Source organism: Neltuma alba, unplaced genomic scaffold (genome assembly GCF_004799145.2).
Source record: "Neltuma alba isolate B1F8T4 unplaced genomic scaffold, ASM479914v2 tig00013372_pilon, whole genome shotgun sequence".
Classification (NCBI taxonomy): domain Eukaryota; kingdom Viridiplantae; phylum Streptophyta; class Magnoliopsida; order Fabales; family Fabaceae; genus Neltuma; species Neltuma alba.
In genome coordinates this window covers 410,697-429,855 of record NW_021637635.1, presented here as the reverse complement: position 1 = coordinate 429,855, position 19,159 = coordinate 410,697, and the positions used below count along the sequence as shown (strand labels likewise).

Genomic DNA, 19,159 nt, shown 5'->3' with positions numbered 1-19,159 from the left:
GTTTTGATATCTACGATACAGGGGACAAACGAAGCTCTTGGGCAATATCTGCCATGCAATATGTGGAGTACATGGTCACGGTCATGTGTGTTGTTGTGGTTGGTGAATATGCACCATTATTTTGTGGTCCATGTGTTCCATAAAGTTGGTTACTGACCTTTTTACTTTTTGGAAATCCCACTCTATCAACTTAGCAGCTTTGCCATTGAATAAGAAACAAGCAAGCTGAACAATGAATTGGTTTTTACACAATGGTAAAAACTGCTCTTGGCTAGCAATCTTTTATGTTTCTGATAAATTATGCACAATCCACACGCATGATGCAATTCTGACTAAGAAATGGTGCATTTCTTTTCTTGGGTAACTTATATGGATTATATTTCACAATATATATATATATGTGAATTTAACTTTCACTCATATGTAGGTAACTCTTCAAACTGGTTGTGCACTATGGGTGTATTGTTACTTTGTCAAACTTAATATTATATCTCACGCATGTTTATATTTCCCAAGATATGCTCGATGAATAATGTTTACATCAATTGTGGTGTTTGAGTATTGTTTTGTTTCTTTTTACCTTTCTAAATTTAAGTTCTAAATTCCTACTAAGTTGGCGTATAAATATGAGCATTGCTAATAGGTTGGTAGCTGTAATATTAGCCTTTTCTCTAGAAACTTTAGAGAGAAAAAATATTTATGTTACCGTGATAAGCTTTGTGGTCATTTCTCTTCCTGTTTTTACGGGTAGTAGTTGGGTTCTTGATTATCTAATATATATTTCTAACATTATTTAGTTCCTTATTTCATGCTTATACAGATTTGCAGCAGGATTGGATATTTAAATTCAGTATGTAGTTACATCAAGGATCATAGAATTTAACAGGAAAATGATCTTCAATCTTGAGTGAGATCTTGGCCTGCACATTCCAACTCTGTCAAAGCTATGGTGGTTCATAAATTCATAAATTCAGAATTGTGATCATTATGTTTCAAATGATGTGAAGGCACGCATTAGTAGGTTTAGAAACACACTAATATGTCATTCTATTGCCCTAAGTATTAAGATAGTATTACATAACATTAGCCTCTTGGAATCCCCGCACCAAACATGCTAACATGCATGTAGATGAATGATATAAGAATCTCATGCTATTGCGAAACCTTCTAATGTTGCTTTTAACCTCAACATTTTTAAATACCAAAAAAAAAAAATCGAGAACTCATGTAGATGGGTACATGCAGACTGAATATCTAATAGAACCTGCTGACAGAAGAAGGTTGATGGGTACATACGGATCGAGTTAACACCTGAAATGGAAGCGAAAGCTAAATGAGTGGCTTAACGTCCAGTATCATACGATTATTTATTTCAGATAGCTTCCTATTTTCCATACTTTTTTAAGACTTTCCTACTTTTAGCATTTTCCTTTCTTTTTTTTAAATTTTATTTATAGAGATTGAGATTTTTTTTGGGAGTTTCATGTATATATTTCTTTTAATATTTTCGTGAGACAGGCCTTGATCAATTGAAATGTGTAAAGAATTATCTTATTTTTACTTTATTTTGGTCAAGTAATTTTTGCTATCAAATGTGACAAGCACATTTTATATATACATATATGTTCTTGATATCATACTTGGCATCTCCGGTATATGATGTTTTTTCTATATTCTACATATTTTTCTAAAGTTCAAATGGTTGGTTAATTTATGACAATGCTACTAATTGTTCAAATCAAAATGATAAATTTTTTTTTTTGTATGTACTGCTTGTGAATAGAGGTTTCGCTAATAAAATTTGATTTTAAGCATAAAAGTATAAAGCAATTTCAATATTATTATCCATACATAATGATGCATGATAACGCATTAATGCTTTTGTAATGACATGGATTGAAATAGTAATATTGGTGATCACATATTATTTGAAGTAAACTTTCGCACGGGTAGTTGATACCAGTTGCCGCTAAAAGAAAACAGCAGAAGATGGACCAAGGGGCTTACACTTTATCTACAGACTCCAGGAAAGGCTTCTTTTCCTGTTCTTCCGCTTTGGCAGCCTTATTAGCGGGTGTGCTCTTCCCTTCACCATCCCAAATGAAATAGACATAGAAAAGGAGAGAGTTGCCACAGAGTACAACCAAAAAGAAAGAGACAGACGCTGCTAGGCTCATAAAAGTGGAGACTTCATAAGCAAAACCAAACATGATAGAGCTTATCAAGAGCCATATGCCAATTTTAATGTAATGGCGCTGCGAGGAATTCTCAGTCGGGGACAACTTATTGTATAATCGGAACCAATATTCCAGCAAGAAGGTGCCGAAGAACACAAAAACGATGAACACTACCATTGGAATGTCGCCGTTTATGTATGCGCGGTAGATGGTCGTCGAACAGCTAATAATCATGTTGAGCAAACCAAAAACTGGGAGCACACTGCGAACTTTGATTTCGGGATCGGAATTGGTGATAGGGAGAGGAAATGAGCTCTTTTCCTCAACGATTCCCATTGTTTTTGTTTGTTTTTCTCTGAAACCTGCAACTTTGTTCTCTAGGAGAGTGACGCTGAGAGATGGTTGTGATGGTTTTGGCTACAGAACTTGTGTGCCAGTGAGCTTTCAGGATGGGTTCTGGCTGTCTTTAAGAGCACCGCGGTCACTTTGGGGTTCCGTAAGTGCCTGGAAATTGCAGCGAAACTTACTCTCAATTTCCTTCAAAACATCGAAACATCCCAGAAATTGAATTGCTCTTTTAAGTAATTTTCTTGCATTTTATATTCCGAAAGACAGAGACTTTCGGCTTCATCTGTACGCACGCGGCATGATGTCAGTAGAACCTGCCCGGATGCTTCTAGGCAATTAAGTTTCATGTGAACTCGAGGATGGCCCACTAAGAGTGTTTCCAAGTGCGAACGGGTGCCACAGGCCCAATGTGATGAGAATACTACTCCCTCCGTTCCTTATTATAAGAGACATTTGATGCTTATGGCATGTTCCTATATATAAAGACACTTACAAGTTGTCTCTACTTTTTTGTGTGATTTACTATTTTACCCATATTTATTATCTCCAACTCACACTCTCTCTCCCTCCCACTTCTCTTTCTTTTAATAATTTAATTGTTCTCTCTCATGCTCTCTCTCCTTATTAATGAGGGTATTTTTGGAAAAAATTATACTTTTTACACATTAATTGTTCTTAACTAATTTTAACTGTTTTTTTTATCAACGTATTTCGGTTATTTATCTCTTATAATAAGAAACGGAAGGAGTATTGATTAAAAAGGTCAAGGCGTATATGGAAATTTCTAGCACAAAGTATTTTTTAGTGCGTAACACGTAAAGTATTTTTTATATATATTAATATCCTAAAATATATTTTTAGGTATGTCCATAACCTAAAAATATTTTTTGATATATTCAACGTTAAGACAAAAAATATTTAAAAATGTTAAATGCATTTCAAAATATTTTGACGGTTGGATGCACATGCGAAAATATTTTAGTGTGCTACTTAATCTTTAATTAAAACCTAAATGATAATAATAAACCTAGTATCACATGAAAGTATTTTAAAAAGATTGTGTTATATTTATCAAAATTAATTAATTTAGTTAGCTTTCGTATTCTAATTCAAATTAATTAAGTAATTCTCACATTAAAAATTAAAAAAGTATTTTTTTATTTTATTTATAAGTCACTTCTAACATGTTTTATATAAATTAAAAAAATTTAAATTTTATTAACTCTCATTTAAAATTCAATAACTTTTCAACTTTATACTTATGTAATATGTATTATACTTCATATAAATAAAATTAACACAATAATAAATAAAGTAATAAAATTATACATCCATACAAAAAAAATTTTCTCAGTATCCTATAAATAGAATTAAAAAATTTCTTTTCTTTTTATCATGTAAACAGGATCAGGTCGGCCAAAAAAAATAATTAACAATATTGCAAGTGACAATCGGAACTGTGCAAGTGGGAAAAATTTACCGGTGTGACCTACGCATCCCTTCAATTGATTTGGAAGATTGGATGCGATTCCTCTTCTGAGGATGAGGCAATCGCCAATTGATGCTCCTCTGGTGTAGAATTCGGACTACCCGGTTAGCGTTTGTGGGCGGAAACCACACCGCCGCTAGGTTTTGCACTCGCTATTGAGTTTCCCTTTCGAATCCTTTTGTAGGCCTTTTCTTCCACCTTATAGCAATCATCATCTCTTTTCTGCATCTCGGTTGTCCTCGTATTGGTCCACTGTCGAAAGGGCTTCGCTCGGCGGTTAATGGTTTAAGGGAGCACTATGGATTTAGGTCGCGGGTTTATTGAATCCGCGAACAAAAGTAATGTGAAACACTTGAACGGCGGTGGAATTGCTTTAATTCCGATACTGCTGTGGGAGTTATGATTCCTGCTGCACTGGTCTTCTTCATTTTGTCTCGGACAAATCTTATGGCTATGGTTCTCGTCGCGGTGCCTTTTTTGGTGTCCATCCTCAAGGAGGGATTTTCATCAAGTTCACACCATTTAATTTATTCCAGAATTGAGACCGCCACAGCTGGTTTAGTCCATGCCCAAATGCTGAATTCGCTTCCGCATGATTTGGCCGACGAAGGCCTTTTCTCAGAAAGGACAATAAGGGTGCGTTTGGTGCCGGGGGATTTGGAAGGGAGGGACAAAGAAGAATTTTAATCATTTCGTCTTGTTCAGTAACACACAGATTTTAAGGGGGAGGAAAAAAAATTTTTAGAAGGATTTGAAGGGAAGGGTAATATTTTGTCTGTAACTATTACGTCAATATTTATTTTTAATATCCTTATATTATCCTAAATCTTTTTATTCTTGTCTTCAAACACTGTTCTCTCTTTTATATATAAATATAAAATTTGAAAAGATAAGATGGATAATTCAATGAATAAAATTTTGAGGATTTAAATTTTGACATATATAATTATATGTCAAAATTTAAATCCTTGGAGCTTTATACCCATAAAAATTAAAAATAGATGAATATTACTTGAACTCTTTTCCAATAATATTTCATATTTTAGAGTATATTAGAATTTTGATATAAGTATTACTCAATATATTAAATGTTATTTACAATTCTATTTTATTAAACATTCTATAAAATTTGAAAAAATAATTTTAAATAAAATAAGAGTAAAATTATCTATGTCAAAATATGTTTCCCTTCCTTCTCTTCATGAACTAAACAAGGTAATATTAAAACTCCTCCCCTCTCTTTTTTTTTTATAAATTCAAACAAGGTAATATTAAAATTCTTCTACTTTCCTCCTCCTCTCCTGGCCTCCATTAAAATCCCGTCATTCCCCTTCTTCTCATTGAGCCAAACAGACTCTTATTATGAACGCATGCGACGGCTTTGAGGGTGTTATTATTTTTACACTATGTTTGGCACGGGATTTTCGGAGGGGAGCAGAGGAAAATTGTTCTCCTCCCCTTATTTGGCTGGTGCAATTTTTAAAAAGGGAGGGAAGTTTGGTTAAGATATTTTTTAAAAAAGAGAAGAGTTCTTCTCCCCTCCTCTTCCCTTCTAGCCTCCCCTCTAAAAATGAGATTTTTTAGAGGGGGATGAGAGATAAAATTTTAAGTTTTAAAATTAGCCTAACTAAAATACTTTAATTCTTTATATACCATTTCGATTTGTTAACCCCTGATCAGTCGTAAACATTTCTATGTAAGAGAATTCTTTTGAACATCTAGCAAGAGGTTGTCGAGATAGTTGTCTCCAAAATTAGTGGGTATTGTTAAACTTTTTCTTCTCTTTATCTAATTCCAAGAGACTGTCGGTATTTTCTCTCACCTTCAAGATCTTTTTTCTGATTAAAATCTATCACTTACGACTTTTTATCTTGATATCCTATAAGTGTGTGATTGTGTCTTGTAAGTCAAAATTAGTGAATTGCATTATATATATAATTACATCTTAATAAAATAAAAAAGTAAAAAAATTCATTTAAATTTTATGAGGTTAAAATAGTCAATTTTTTATTAGAACAAAATAAGATATTGTTAAAATTGCTCCCTCTCCTCTCTTCCAATCAATCCAAACATGAGATCAAAATCTCTGCTCTCCCTTTCCCTTTCCTCCTTTTTGTAGTTACCCTATATCTTTTCTTTTCTTTTTCTTGATTAAAATCCCTCCCTTCCATTCTTCTGTTGAACCAAACACGGTGCTGTGGATTTGACGAGGTTATGGATTCTGATTCACAGACACAAAGCTCATTTTCAGACGAGTCGTGTGATTTCGTGTTCGCATCCAGCTCTAGAGACGTGAAATTTGTGGATCGCATTCTGAGAACTGATGGCATTCTGGCTTTTCCGTTACGTCTTAACCCATCAATTTCTTTCAAACAACAATCTAATTACAGAGTAGGGTATCTTTGACAATACAGTTATATAATCGTTACGTTAAAGAAACTAAAACTGATAATCAAATGATTGGATCCTCAACTAGGAGAAAGCGTTTCCAATTGGGATCAGCTGATGAAGCTGAGAAAGTGGCGTTAAGGGGTCTTGAAGATGTGCTCCTGGAGCCACCGAAACCTGCTTCAGAGAAATCTACTTGAAGAGGTTCAATTACCTACCTGACTTAACAGGCGATTTTCTTAAAGGGTATTAAAAAAGAGTCTTCGTTGTTGTAGGCTCGACCAAAGAAAACAGAGATGTAATTGAATGGTTCCAGAAGAACTACCCAAAGAAGAACAATAATTTTGCAATTCACAATATCCAGGATAAGCCCAACACTGGTGTTTCTTCTTGGTTATTGAAACATGTGAAGGAGGAGGACTAAGTTGTAATGAAAGTAGAAGCAATGGAAGTGGAAAAGATGATAAAGAACTGAGCAATTGGATGAGCGCTTCCTAGAGTGCAAAAATGAATGGTGGCATGAAGGGAAAAAGAAGAATAATGGCCGAGCATACTGGGAATGCTTGGCGTTGCATGGAAGATTGAGGGATGAAGGAGTTGCAGTGCACCAATGATGGGGTTTACGCAGAGATAACTAGACACGAAGATACACCACGGGTCTCAAAACATTGTATACTTCTTCTTTTTTTTTGGAGGGGCATTAAAAATGAATTAACATATTCATATATACAAAAACTCTCATGTTAAACGGATATATGACATCTTTTATTAATTCATTGAAGTTCAGTCAGTATACTTTTATGTTATGAATGTATAAATAATTCTTCGCCAAATTTTTCATCAATGTTCTTTTATAAAAGCGCAAGAAATCAAAGCTGCAAAGAAAGACTATAGTATGCTATTGCATATATATCACGGGCAATGCAAATAGTTTGTTTTGGCTGAAGAGAAATGACATGGATCAAGGAGAAGCAAAAGATATAATAATTTGATAGAATAGTTTATTTTTGGGAGATTTTTTATCGTAACTTTAAGAAAAAATTTCTGGGAGTTGTTGCAATTTTTTAAAGATAAAGTTATTTATATTTCCGAGAAAAACAAAAATGAAATGTGAAGGGACAAACTCCTTCCTGTGGCTCCCGTGTATGCGTCTCTGTTGATGTATGAGTTTGGCTAACACAAGAAATTACAATCTCAATCTCTAGTAAATTGAAATCAAAAGCATGAATTATTTTATTCAATACCAAATACTACCAAATCATGCGAAGTATTCTACAAATAAGACTGTGAAATGTTACAGCACACTTTCAAATTGTGGCTTGTATTAGGATCAAAGGAAGAATAGAATGACGACTTGTTTACGCATGAATATGTCTGACAGATTTTTCGTGGGGTTCTAAAATTGAGTGCAACTACGTTACCTACTATATGCCTTTTTTTCCTTCTCCTTGCGTACGTTGAAAGAGTTTATTCCTTGTTCACAATAAATGAGCAGATGAGAATGTTGAACCATCTCCTCCATACAATAAATGGTAAAAAGTGCAGGAGTCAAATTTGTTCATGACATGGATCAAGGAGAAGCAAAATATAATAATTTGATAGAATAGTTTATTTTTGGGAGATTTTTTATCGTAACTTTAAGAAAAAATTTCTGGGAGTTGTTGCAATTTTTTAAGGATAAAGTTATTTATATTTCCGAGAAAAAAAAATGAAATGTGAGGGACAAACTCAACTCCTTCCTGTGGCTCCCGTGTATGCGTCTCTGTTGATGTATGAGTTTGGCTAACACAAGAAATTACAATCTCAATCTCTAGTAAATTGAAATCAAAAGCATGACTTATTTTATTCAATACCAAATACTACAATAAACATCAATAACTAATAATTAATGATATGCGAAGTATTCTATCTACAAATAAGACTGTGAAATGTTACAGCACACCTTTCAAATTGTGGCTTGTTATAAGGATCAAAGGAAGAATAGAATGACGACTTGTTTACGCATGAATATGTCTGACAGATTTTTCGTGGGGTTCTAAATTGAGTGCAACTACGTTACCTACTATATGCCTTTTTTTCCTCTCCTTGCGTACGTTGAAAGAGTTTATTCCTTGTTCACAATAAATGAGCAGATGAGAATGTTGGAACCATCTCCTCCATACAATAAATGGTAAAAAGTGCAGGAGTCAAATTTTGTTCAACAGACAAATCGACAATATGATTATTTTAGTATATGATACTCTGAAAAGGCTGCATTTCTAAGTAAAGTTTATCATTGTTCAACAATAATATTCAGATAAGAAGTTGAGCTACCACTTCTGAGGGTCGCACCACGTTTCCTTCCTTCGTATGCCTATCAACGTGCTGCTGCATCATCTATAAAAGGCTCACATGTCTCACCTCAAATCACAATCACAAGAGCATCGAAAACATTTGCAAGCCTTAGTAATTAAGATCAGTTGCTGGAAACTCCAATACCATGGCTTCTCGCATTTCATCATTCATTTTTACTGCCACTTCTGCTTCTGAGTTTCTCTCCAATTACCAGCCATGTGATGGTTGAAGGGGCAAGAATTCTTCTCGAATCCTCTTTGCCAGAGCCAAAATTACCTGAGTTGCCTCCACTTCCTAAGCCCGAGGTGCCTCAAGTGCCTGAGCTGCCTAAGCCGGAATTACCCCCCGTGCCAAAAGTTGAGTTGCCACCATTTCCAAAGCCAGAAATACCTAAAGTTCCTGAAATTCCTAAGCCTGAATTACCTAAAGTTCCAGAAATTCCTAAACCAGAGATGCCAAAAGTTCCCGAAATTCCCAAACCAGAAATGCCTGAGGTGCCAAAGATGAAAGTACCAGAAATTTCTAAACAAGAGCTGCCAGAGGTGCCAAAGCCAGAAGTGCCTAAAATCCCAGAAATTCCCAAACCAGAATTGCCCAACGTTCCTGAAATTCCTAAGCCTGAGTTACCAAAAGTTCCAGAAATTCCTAAGCCAGAGATGCCTAAAGTCCCGGAAATTCCCAAGCCAGAGTTACCAAAAGTTCCAGAAATTCCTAAGCCAGAGTTACCAAAAGTTCCAGAAATCCCAAAGCCAGAGTTTCCTCAACTTCCTAAGGTTGAGATGCCACCATTGCCAAAGCCTGAAGTGCCTCAAGTTCCTGAAATTACAAAGCCCCACTAAACTGTTTGCACGGTTTACTTCATTGTGTTGGCTGGGGTGATATCGAGCAGCTGTATGCTAGCTTATACTATATGATAAGTTTGTAGTAGTTATGTGATTATATTTATTATTCTGCCAATCTCATTGGCTCTATTGAGCTCTATTTGTACTATGTCATTAAATAACACGTTTTGTTCGTTTGTTTTATTTATTCTGCCAATATTGGCTCTTTTGATTCAGAATTTGTGGTTCATCATGCAGCAGACCGCAGTCCTTGGTATAGTCAAGTTCAATTCAAAGAGTTAAATGCTGGATCAGTTTGAACTTCCCCTAATTAAGCCTACAATTTTGAAGCGTGGATTTCACCTCCTATAGCCATGCTAAATAAACAAAGTTAAAATATGCCCGTATTGTTTTTCAAAACGATTGCTGCCTGATAATGGCGACATTAATTTTTTTGTTACTTCCTTAAGATTTTTAGGCAAGCTTATCCGCAAATTTATATGACAAACAATAATATTTGTTTTTTTAAAAATAAAATTAGCTATTAATACTCTTGGAAATTACGAAATCAATGAAATTTAATCAAAGCTTGGGTTGAAACAGAAGTATATTGACTGATTAAGAGATTGATGAGTTCTTATTTGGGTTGACTTGTTTAGGTGCTTATAAACACGTTTGAAATAAAACTTTTCTGACATACTTATGTCGTATTTTGTAAGTCACAATTAAAAAATTATTTATAAATATTAATATTTCTAAATGAGCCCCTGAGACTAATCAGAGTTGAGTTATAAATCTTTTGACTTTTGACCATAAAAACTTTATTACCTTCTTTTTTTTGGGCCAACTACTTTATAATATACCTTCAAATCAAAGGACAATTTTAAACTGCTTATGGCCCAGTACAAAATTCCTTTGCAATTATCATGTGGCCCTTTTGATCTAGGTTTATGTAGATGAATATGCATTTATATCTGTGTCAATATAAAATAATGTAGACAGATACCATGCATGCACACATGTACACATGTATGTGTTTGAATTTAAATAAGTAAAATCAAATTAAAATATCAGTATGACTCATACAAAGATGATATAGAGTTGAACTAACCCGGTCACGTTTTAATAAGATCGACAATGGAACCCACCCAAACACCGGGGCTAAAAGAACTTGGTTTGTGAATTGTGATAACCATAATTAGAGTTTGATAAGAGGCAGGGTAACCGATATAATTTATATTACTTTACTTTAACCTTTACTATAAGATTTTTTTTATGTTTTCCAATATAATATTATTTATTCCAAGCATTATTTTGTTAAAATATCTTTTGCCTGGATACTTTTAACTAACTGAAAAAATATCCTAACTAATTAGTTAAGCAACATCCTCTAATTAGTACATTTCAATTGATATTAATTGTGGATGGCATAGGATTTCCTTCGAGGGGAGGATTTCCATGCCCCAAAAAAAAAAAACACTTGTGGATGGCTCATGCATGTGGACAAGACAAAACGTAGGTAGGTCCTGCCAACGTATCCCCAGGGGGTTGTTTACGGATGGCATATTATATCATAATTACGAAAAAGCTCTATATAAACTTCCAAGTGTGGGTGGTCGATTCCTTTTTTGCCCCCCGGGTGAAGTTCATCGTGCTTTGTCCTCTTATTGCACTGTTATTCCCTCTAATAATTAATTTTCTAAAATGATACCTATTTTTTTATGTTTAAACTTTAAACCCCACTAAAATATTTTTCAAAAGATTGATCAGGGAAAAATTATATGAAGCCTAATAATATGAACGGAGAAAGGTTGATTTGATATAAAAAAATAAAAATAAAAAGATGCAAAGATAAATTTATACAGAATTTGAGAGGATTTAATTATTTTAAAAGGCTACACTAGCTTGTGAGTTTGGCTCTGTTCAAATAATATTTAGGTGAGAAGTTAAGCTAACAAATTAACACGAGGTGGCGTTGAACCAACTCATCCTTCATAGCTATCCAAGCGTGCTGCTCCTTCATCTATAAAAGGTCCTCATATATCATTCCAAAATCATAATCATAAGTATAGCAAATCCCCAAAACCAATCGGAGTAACAAGTTGGAAAACCGATTACTATGGCTTCCCACAGTTTTTCTTCATTCACTCTATTATTACCCTTCTGCTTTTGAGTTTCTCTTCAATAACCAGCCATGTAAAGGTTGAAGGGGTGAGAATTCTTCTTGAATCATCCTTGCCAAAGCCAAACTTACCTGAGTTGCCTCCTCTTCCTAAGCCAGAGTTACCCCATGTGCCTAAGGTTGAGTTACCACCATTTCCAAAGCCAGAAATACCTAAAGTTCCAGAAATTCCCAAGCCAAAGGTTCCTGAAATCCCTAAACCAGAAATGCCTAAAGTTCCTGAAATTCCCAAACCCGAGTTGCCTGCGGTGCCCAAGATAAAAGTACCAGAAATTTCTAAACAAGAGTTGCCCGAGATGCCAAAGTCAGAAGTGCCCAAAATCCCAGAAATTCCTAAACCAGAATTGCCCAAGGTTCCTGAAATTCCTAAGCCTGCCTTACCAAAAGTCCCAGAGATTCCAAAACCAGAGATACCTAAAGTCCCAGAAGTTCCTAAGCCCGAGATGTCTAAAGTACCAGAAATTCCAAAGCCTGAGTTACCAAAATTCCCAGAAATTCCTAAGCCAGAGATGCCTAAAGTTCCGGAAATTCCAAAGCCGGAGTTGCCTCATCAACTTCCCAAGGTGGAGCTGCCACCATTGCCAAAGCCTGAGTTTCCTGCTGTGCCAAAGCTAGAAGTTCCTGAGATTCCGAAACCCCACTAAACCATTATTTCTTAAACAAGCACATTACTTATTCCCTTCCCTATATAGCTTGTATTGTCTGACGTAATAAATGGGTTTATACTGTTCTTGTGTGTCATTATTTATTAATATCTCTTCAGTGTAATTTGTTGTTACATCTTCCCACAGTGGTGATGTTGTAGTTTGTCATCATTATTTGATGAGTTCGGTTGAGTCAATGTTATTACTTGAGCTTCTTGTTGCTTGTCCACGTATTACTGGTTTAGTTTATACTGTATACCTGTAAAGACGAAAGAGGATACACACAGATGGATTTTGAATAGATGATTGTGGGTACATTGCCAAAAATCGTATCATAAATTATCTATGCATCGGTCCATTACTAAAAATTACGAAATCGAAATATCTCTAATTTTGTTTAACATTGGCAAAAAGTTCTTCCACATGAAACCGGATTAGTTTAATAAACGCCACCATCACGCTTGTTGGGAACTCCAATCGCTGGAGTTTTATATGCATCACCTTTCGGGGACAATCCTATTTGATAAACTTTTGGAAAGTCAGAATCTAGTTTGGCATTTGATGAATGGTTTTTCTTCTATCTGTATCTCCTTCCCCTGCTCGTTTCCATCTTTAGATTTTCTTCTTAAATAGCAGTAGAAGACAATTCCTTCTTTTGTGATTCTCTTTGGGCAGACGCGCCCGTAAAAATGCAACATCCATTAAGAACCGACCAGTCACGCCCGCAAAATAAGGATTACTGTACACTAATACAAATGTGGGGACCTTATCCATGATAAATTTTAAGCCAACAAAAAAAAATAGCAACACGCTTCTAATGCTCCATCTATAATAAGGATTTCTATATTTGATTGATTAAAAAAAACCGCGCAATTAATAAGGAAAGCAAAGAGCCTCTTAGTTTCATAAAAGATATGCTCAAATTAACAACAACGGAGGCATGGGAAAGATAATGGTAGAAAGTACAACTAGAGTTACGTTACTGTTAATGGCTACCTTGGCTATTACTGTTCCATGCCTCGTCGACGCTAACATCGGAGAATTCGATTATTATCTCCGAGGAAAAGCTAAGGAGGCCCGGAGAGTTGCTCTTGAAGCATATGAACCAAACCCTTTGAACGTCACTTCAGAGCTCAATATGCACGTTCATCTGTACGTAAGCTCTTGTACGTAATTGGTTTTGAATAGGAAACTTTAGGTTTTTCTTTAGTTTTCACAATAACACGTAATAAATGGGTGATGCAGAGCGATGAATGAGGCCAACATGTCCACCAATACCAGAGGGAGGGACCTGGGGGAGAGGAAACGCAAAGGACATTGCCTGACTACCAACCCAATCGACCGATGCTGGAGATGCGACAAAGACTGGGAGAAAAATCGCTTCAATTTAGCCAAATGTGCGATGGGTTTCGGCCGCAAGACCACGGGCGGGCTGGGTGGCAAGATCTACGTCGTGACAGATTCTTCCGACGACGACGTAGCTAACCCGAAACCCGGAACTCTGAGGTACGGGGCAATTCAGAAGGAGCCATTGTGGATCATATTCGCATACAGCATGGTGATCAAGTTGAAACAGGAGTTGCTGGTGAATTCCGACAAGACAATCGACGGACGTGGAGCTAATGTTCAGATAAAGAGCGGCGGCGGCCTCACTCTACAATTCGTCAACAACGTCATCATCCACAACCTTCGCATTCGCAATATCAAAGCTAAGAAGGGTGGTCTGGTAAGGGATGCCCCCGACCATGTCGGGCTGAGAACTAGAAGCGACGGTGACGCCATCAGCCTCTTCGGTTCCACCAACGTCTGGATCGATCACATTTCAATGTCCAACGCCGACGATGGGCTGGTCGACGCCATCATGGGTTCTACCGCCATTACAATATCAAATTGCCACATGACCAGGCACAACGACGTACGTAACTAATTGCTCGCTTCAATGACATGATAAATTAAGCAAATGAATTCATAAGCAAGTAAAAGAAATGAATGCAGGTGATGCTGTTTGGAGCCGGAGACGTGTATAAACAGGACCAGGTGATGCAGGTAACGGTGGCTTTCAACCACTTCGGGAACGGATTGATACAGAGGATGCCCAGATGCAGACATGGATGGTTCCATGTGGTGAACAACGACTACCATAACTGGATAATGTACGCCATCGGAGGAACGGCGAATCCGACCATACTCAGCCAAGGAAACCGATTCAGTGCTCCGAACAACGTAGCAGCGAAGCAGGTTACCAACAGAGTGAGTGCGCCAGAATCGGAGTGGCAAAACTGGCCGTGGCAGTCGGAGAATGACGAGTTTGTAAACGGAGCTTTTTTCGTACCATCGGGAAAACCTATAACCACATCTATAACCCAGAGGGAGGATTTGATACCACCCAGACCAGGGATCGAAGCTCCCGAACTTGCTCGCTTTTCGGGTCAGATCAAGTGCAAGGTCGGCAAGCCTTGTTAGCATCTTTAATTTGTTTTAAGAGAATGAATTGAAACAGATTAGATTAATCCTCTAGCTAGGGCCAATCGGAGCTTTAGACTCATCACTCGTCAGTGTTCATTGCGTAGTTGAAGTTTTTATTTTGAAAAGCTCCATCTGTTTTATTTATTTATGAAATAATTTATTTATTTTATTTACATTGACGTAACCATGTTGTAATTCTAGCATGTATTTCCACGCCCCTTGTTGTACGCTGCAGGTCAACTTCGTTATTCTTATTTGAAATTAATTGTAGACTCTTTTTGGTGTAAAAATTTCTTATTGATTTGAAAATTTCCCCCAGTTGTGCGCGTATTCGATCCAATTTAATGAGTGGGACCAAATACAATATTTACGTGTGTATTGTTCAAGCGTATTTACAAATTATATGATTGAAGATAATTCTTTCCAAAAAGTTCTTTCTTCAATCAATATCGTCATTATGTGTTGGTAAAAAAAAATGGATTTTTATTGTTATGTAAAAAAGATGAATTTTATTACGGGCCAAAAAAGATGAATTTTATTGTCAACATCATTAAAATCAAATATAAGAATTGTTTGTTACCATTTTATGTTGGTGTGAGTGGTACATATGGACCGTTAAAATTAGGAGTGAATTGGAAGAGATGTTTTTTTTTTTTTTAAATCTAACACATATCCACCTATAGGTAAAAAAATTGAAGGTTAATTATATACAGGAAAAATTGGCCCTATAAAGTCAAGAAGCCGAGTAATTATTATATGAAGTTAATTTTACTGTGCATTTTTTTCTCTCCCATATTACGTAGTGTTTGAGTTTTCTAAAGGAAGATAAAAATCACATAATTTGCATATATAGTTGAATGATTTTAAGGAGTCCATTTTTTCATACGTATGCTGTGACCTTTTTTTTTTTTTTTTTAAATCCCCTTAGAGTCCGTGCTCCAAAGACTTATCATCATTCCTGTTGGTAGCATCATATCTAAACATATATTCCTTGTAACTTCTCTAATTAACGCTCTCCTGTAATCAAGGGACCTTCCATCAGCAAGTTTGACAGAAAGACAAGAGGATATATATGTGTGTTCAACATCGAACAGCACAGAATTAACGGACACTACTATTATTTTTGAAGCACTTGATGATATTAATATTAAAACTTTTTCTGACATTGCATGAAACTGCAATCTCCGCTGATCAAAACTTCAAAACTGGAATATAATGAACCAAAACTTCAGAACTGGAATGAACAAAAAGTATATTTGAAAGGGAGATCGGATTGAATATGTGTGTGAGTGTGGTAGTTGGGCCTGATAGAAGCACGTATTTGCTATATTCCAGCCAGTATACTTGGCAATTTGGAAAGTAGAACAGATAGTTAGACGATACCAGTCTCTCAGGTTGCCGACAACTAAAAACTACATCAATATCCAACTGAAAATAACAGGATTACAGATTAAATGTTTTCTATTATTGCATTATATTATAGGCACCGTCGGACCCGAATCTACCTTCAAGGGTAGGGAAACGATGATTCTGATTATTAAGGAACTCAGAGACCAGCAGCAAAACGCTTAGGCCGACCATTTCATATGCCTTTCATCTATTTTCATGCATGTTTTAGACTTATGATGAACGATATTTCATGTATACATAGAATAAATTTCTAAATTAATTTAACAGGTATTTCTTATAAGCCATAGCATCTGTAACGTTTTTCTCATGGACCAAGGTGGGTCCAGGTGGACTCTGTAGGTGATAAATCTCTCTCTACTTGGACTGTCTTGGACCGCCGAGAGAATCTTGGAGTCTGATAAAGAAATAGCCACTACTTTCTTCCTGCCTTTGTGCGAATAAACACAAGCCTTTCATCTTTTTCCATCTTCGTCTATGTGTATATATAGAGATTCCTCTTCTTTGATAAAGAAGAGTGAATTTACAAAACAATTGTGAGGACCATAGCCATCCAAGCTTTTAAGCCAACTAAAAAATAGTCAGGCCTTCCGTCCCTCAAATCTATAAATACAGACTAATCCTTACAGTTGCAGGGGCAGAAACAGCAATCCAGGAAGCCCAGCAGAGAAGTCCTTAGAACAATAGATTATTGATCAAAATAATAAAAATAAGTAGGCATGGAAAAAGAAATGGCACTTAGATTTACGCTATTGTTAGCCGCCTTGGCCATTACCATTCCATGCCTCGAGGCTAACATTGGAGAGATTGACGACTATCTGGAAGAGAAAGCAGAGCAGGCCCACCGAATGGCTCTCGAGACCTACGATGCCGACCCTTTAAACGTTACGTCCGAGCTTAACATGCATGTTCACCTGTAAGTATGATTCTGTGAAGAATTTGTTATTTGTATTATTCCTCACAAGACAAAACTCTCATCAATTACTCTGTTTAATGTGCAGTGCGATGGATGAAGCCAACAGCAGTAGAGGGAGGGACCTGAGGGAGAAGAAGAGACGCAAGGAAAGATGCATAGCCACCAACCCAATCGACCGATGCTGGAGATGCGACCCAAACTGGGAGAAGAATCGCTTTAGGTTAGCCGAATGCGCCATCGGTTTCGGCCGCAAGGCCAAAGGAGGTTTGGGCGGTCCGATCTACGTCGTCACCGATGATTCCGACATCGACATGGTTAACCCCAAACCCGGAACTCTCAGGCACGCGGTGATCCAGAAGGGGCCTTTGTGGATCGTATTCGAACGCAACATGGTGATCAAGTTGAAGGAGGAGTTGCTGGTGTCATCGGACAAGACCATCGACGGTCGTGGAGCCAATGTTCAGATCAGAAACGGTGCCGGCATCACTTTGCAGTTCGTGAATAACGTCATCATCCACGACCTTCGCATTCGCAACATCAAACCTAAGAACGGCGGTACAATAAGGGACTCCGTCGACCACATTTCGGTTAGAACCAGAAGTGACGGCGACGCCATCGGCCTCTTCGGTGCCACCAATATTTGGATCGATCATATCTCCCTCGCCAACGCCGAGGACGGCCTCATCGACGTCATCATGGGTTCCACCGGCATTACCATCTCGAATTGCCACCTGACCAGACACAACGATGTGCGCACGTGCATGATTATAATCAAATCAATTGCTTTATTATTATTAATCATGATATTTAACAAGACGAGAAATAAAACATGCAGGTGATGCTCTTCGGAGGTGGTGACGTGTATCGGCAGGACAAGGTGATGCAGATAACAGTCGCGTTCAACCACTTCGGGAACGGATTGATACAGAGGATGCCGAGGTGCAGATATGGGTTCTTCCACGTGGTGAACAACGATTATACTCACTGGATAATGTACGCCATTGGAGGAAGCTCGAACCCGACCATACTGAGCCAAGGAAATCGATTCATTGCTCCGAACAACGACGCGACGAAGGAGATTACGAATAGGGTCGGAACGCCGCCGTCGGTGTGGAAAGACTGGCAATGGCAATCGGAGAATGACCAGTTGGATAACGGAGCCGTTTTCATTCAATCGGGAGGTCCAATAACCTCCGTCGACAGAGGAAGTTTGATCCCACCGAGACCTGGCATTGAAGCTCCATTGCTTGCAAAATATTCGGGTGCGCTAGCCTGCAGGCGTGGGAAGCCATGTTAGTCTTTAATTAATTGTTTGATGTTTTTGAAGTGTGAAACAAAAAGAAAATGGTTAGATATGAACCCTCTAGCTAGCTTCGATTGCATGTTTCGCTTTTATCACTTGAAGATGATGACGACGCCTTTGGCAGCAATATGCCTTTTTCTCCAATGTAATATTCAAAACAAATTTATTTTAGAGGAACCTACTGCTTTTAGTGTGATAGCACTTAAATTAAAGCACCTCATTTTTAGTAGGATGTCATATATGTGATATGTTGTTGTATAGTTACGTAAGATATTGAATTTTTTTTTTAAAATTCGTCTTTGTATATATTACTCATCAATATATAATTATCGTCCTTATATTGTATATATAATTTCTATGGATCTAATATCATAATATTCCTTAAAATCCCACTTCTTTATTTTTTTAATATTAAATTCATAAAAGTTTTTCCTCCCCTTTTCTCTCTTTCCCCTCATGGAGCCACTAGCTTTTTCCTTTCTGTTTTTCCCCCCAAACGTAGCCATTTGTCCTTTTCATGTAGCAGCAAACTAGCAATATGCTAATAATAAAGCGCTCGAGAAATGGCTAAAAAGAAATCTACATGAGTTTATGGCCCCATGGTATGAGGTTTTAACAGTTTCAGATTGCGGATAAAATCATAGAATAACAAAAATCTAAATAAAACACATAAACTTGCGTTAA

General features: G+C 36.8%; 4 protein-coding genes and 2 pseudogenes across 5 annotated transcripts; 5 read left to right on the top strand and 1 right to left on the bottom strand.

The window, feature by feature from the left end:
• Window positions 1-977: 977 nt before the first annotated feature.
• Window positions 978-4,586, bottom strand: LOC114736776 (uncharacterized). Its single transcript, XM_028924646.1, has 3 exons — window positions 4,006-4,586; window positions 2,008-2,681; window positions 978-1,311 (listed from the first exon to the last, which is right to left on the bottom strand). The coding sequence occupies exons 2-3, from the start codon at window positions 2,511-2,513 to the stop codon at window positions 1,305-1,307; spliced, it is 513 nt and encodes a 170-aa protein (XP_028780479.1). The 5' UTR covers window positions 2,514-2,681; window positions 4,006-4,586; the 3' UTR covers window positions 978-1,304.
• Window positions 4,587-6,470: 1,884 nt separating this feature from the next.
• On the top strand, window positions 6,471-7,040 carry LOC114736787 (uncharacterized; annotated as a pseudogene).
• A 1,775-nt stretch (window positions 7,041-8,815) lies between these two features.
• On the top strand, window positions 8,816-9,765 carry LOC114736774 (protein PELPK1-like). 2 transcript variants are annotated; one of them, XM_028924645.1, is made up of 2 exons: window positions 8,816-9,429; window positions 9,463-9,765. In XM_028924645.1, exons 1-2 carry the CDS (start codon window positions 8,958-8,960, stop codon window positions 9,573-9,575), a joined length of 585 nt encoding a protein of 194 aa, XP_028780478.1. In that variant the 5' UTR covers window positions 8,816-8,957; the 3' UTR covers window positions 9,576-9,765. The 2 variants fall into 2 exon arrangements, with proteins under 2 accessions (XP_028780478.1, XP_028780477.1); XM_028924644.1 differs by having other exon boundaries at window positions 8,816-9,765.
• A 1,878-nt stretch (window positions 9,766-11,643) lies between these two features.
• Window positions 11,644-12,710, top strand: LOC114736773 (protein PELPK1-like; annotated as a pseudogene).
• Window positions 12,711-13,323: 613 nt separating this feature from the next.
• On the top strand, window positions 13,324-14,846 carry LOC114736786 (pectate lyase-like). The gene is made up of 3 exons (XM_028924654.1): window positions 13,324-13,549; window positions 13,631-14,298; window positions 14,379-14,846. The coding sequence occupies exons 1-3, from the start codon at window positions 13,324-13,326 to the stop codon at window positions 14,844-14,846; spliced, it is 1,362 nt and encodes a 453-aa protein (XP_028780487.1).
• Window positions 14,847-16,987: 2,141 nt separating this feature from the next.
• On the top strand, window positions 16,988-18,469 carry LOC114736761 (probable pectate lyase 3). Its single transcript, XM_028924626.1, has 3 exons — window positions 16,988-17,172; window positions 17,258-17,921; window positions 18,008-18,469. Exons 1-3 carry the CDS (start codon window positions 16,988-16,990, stop codon window positions 18,467-18,469), a joined length of 1,311 nt encoding a protein of 436 aa, XP_028780459.1.
• Window positions 18,470-19,159: the final 690 nt, after the last annotated feature.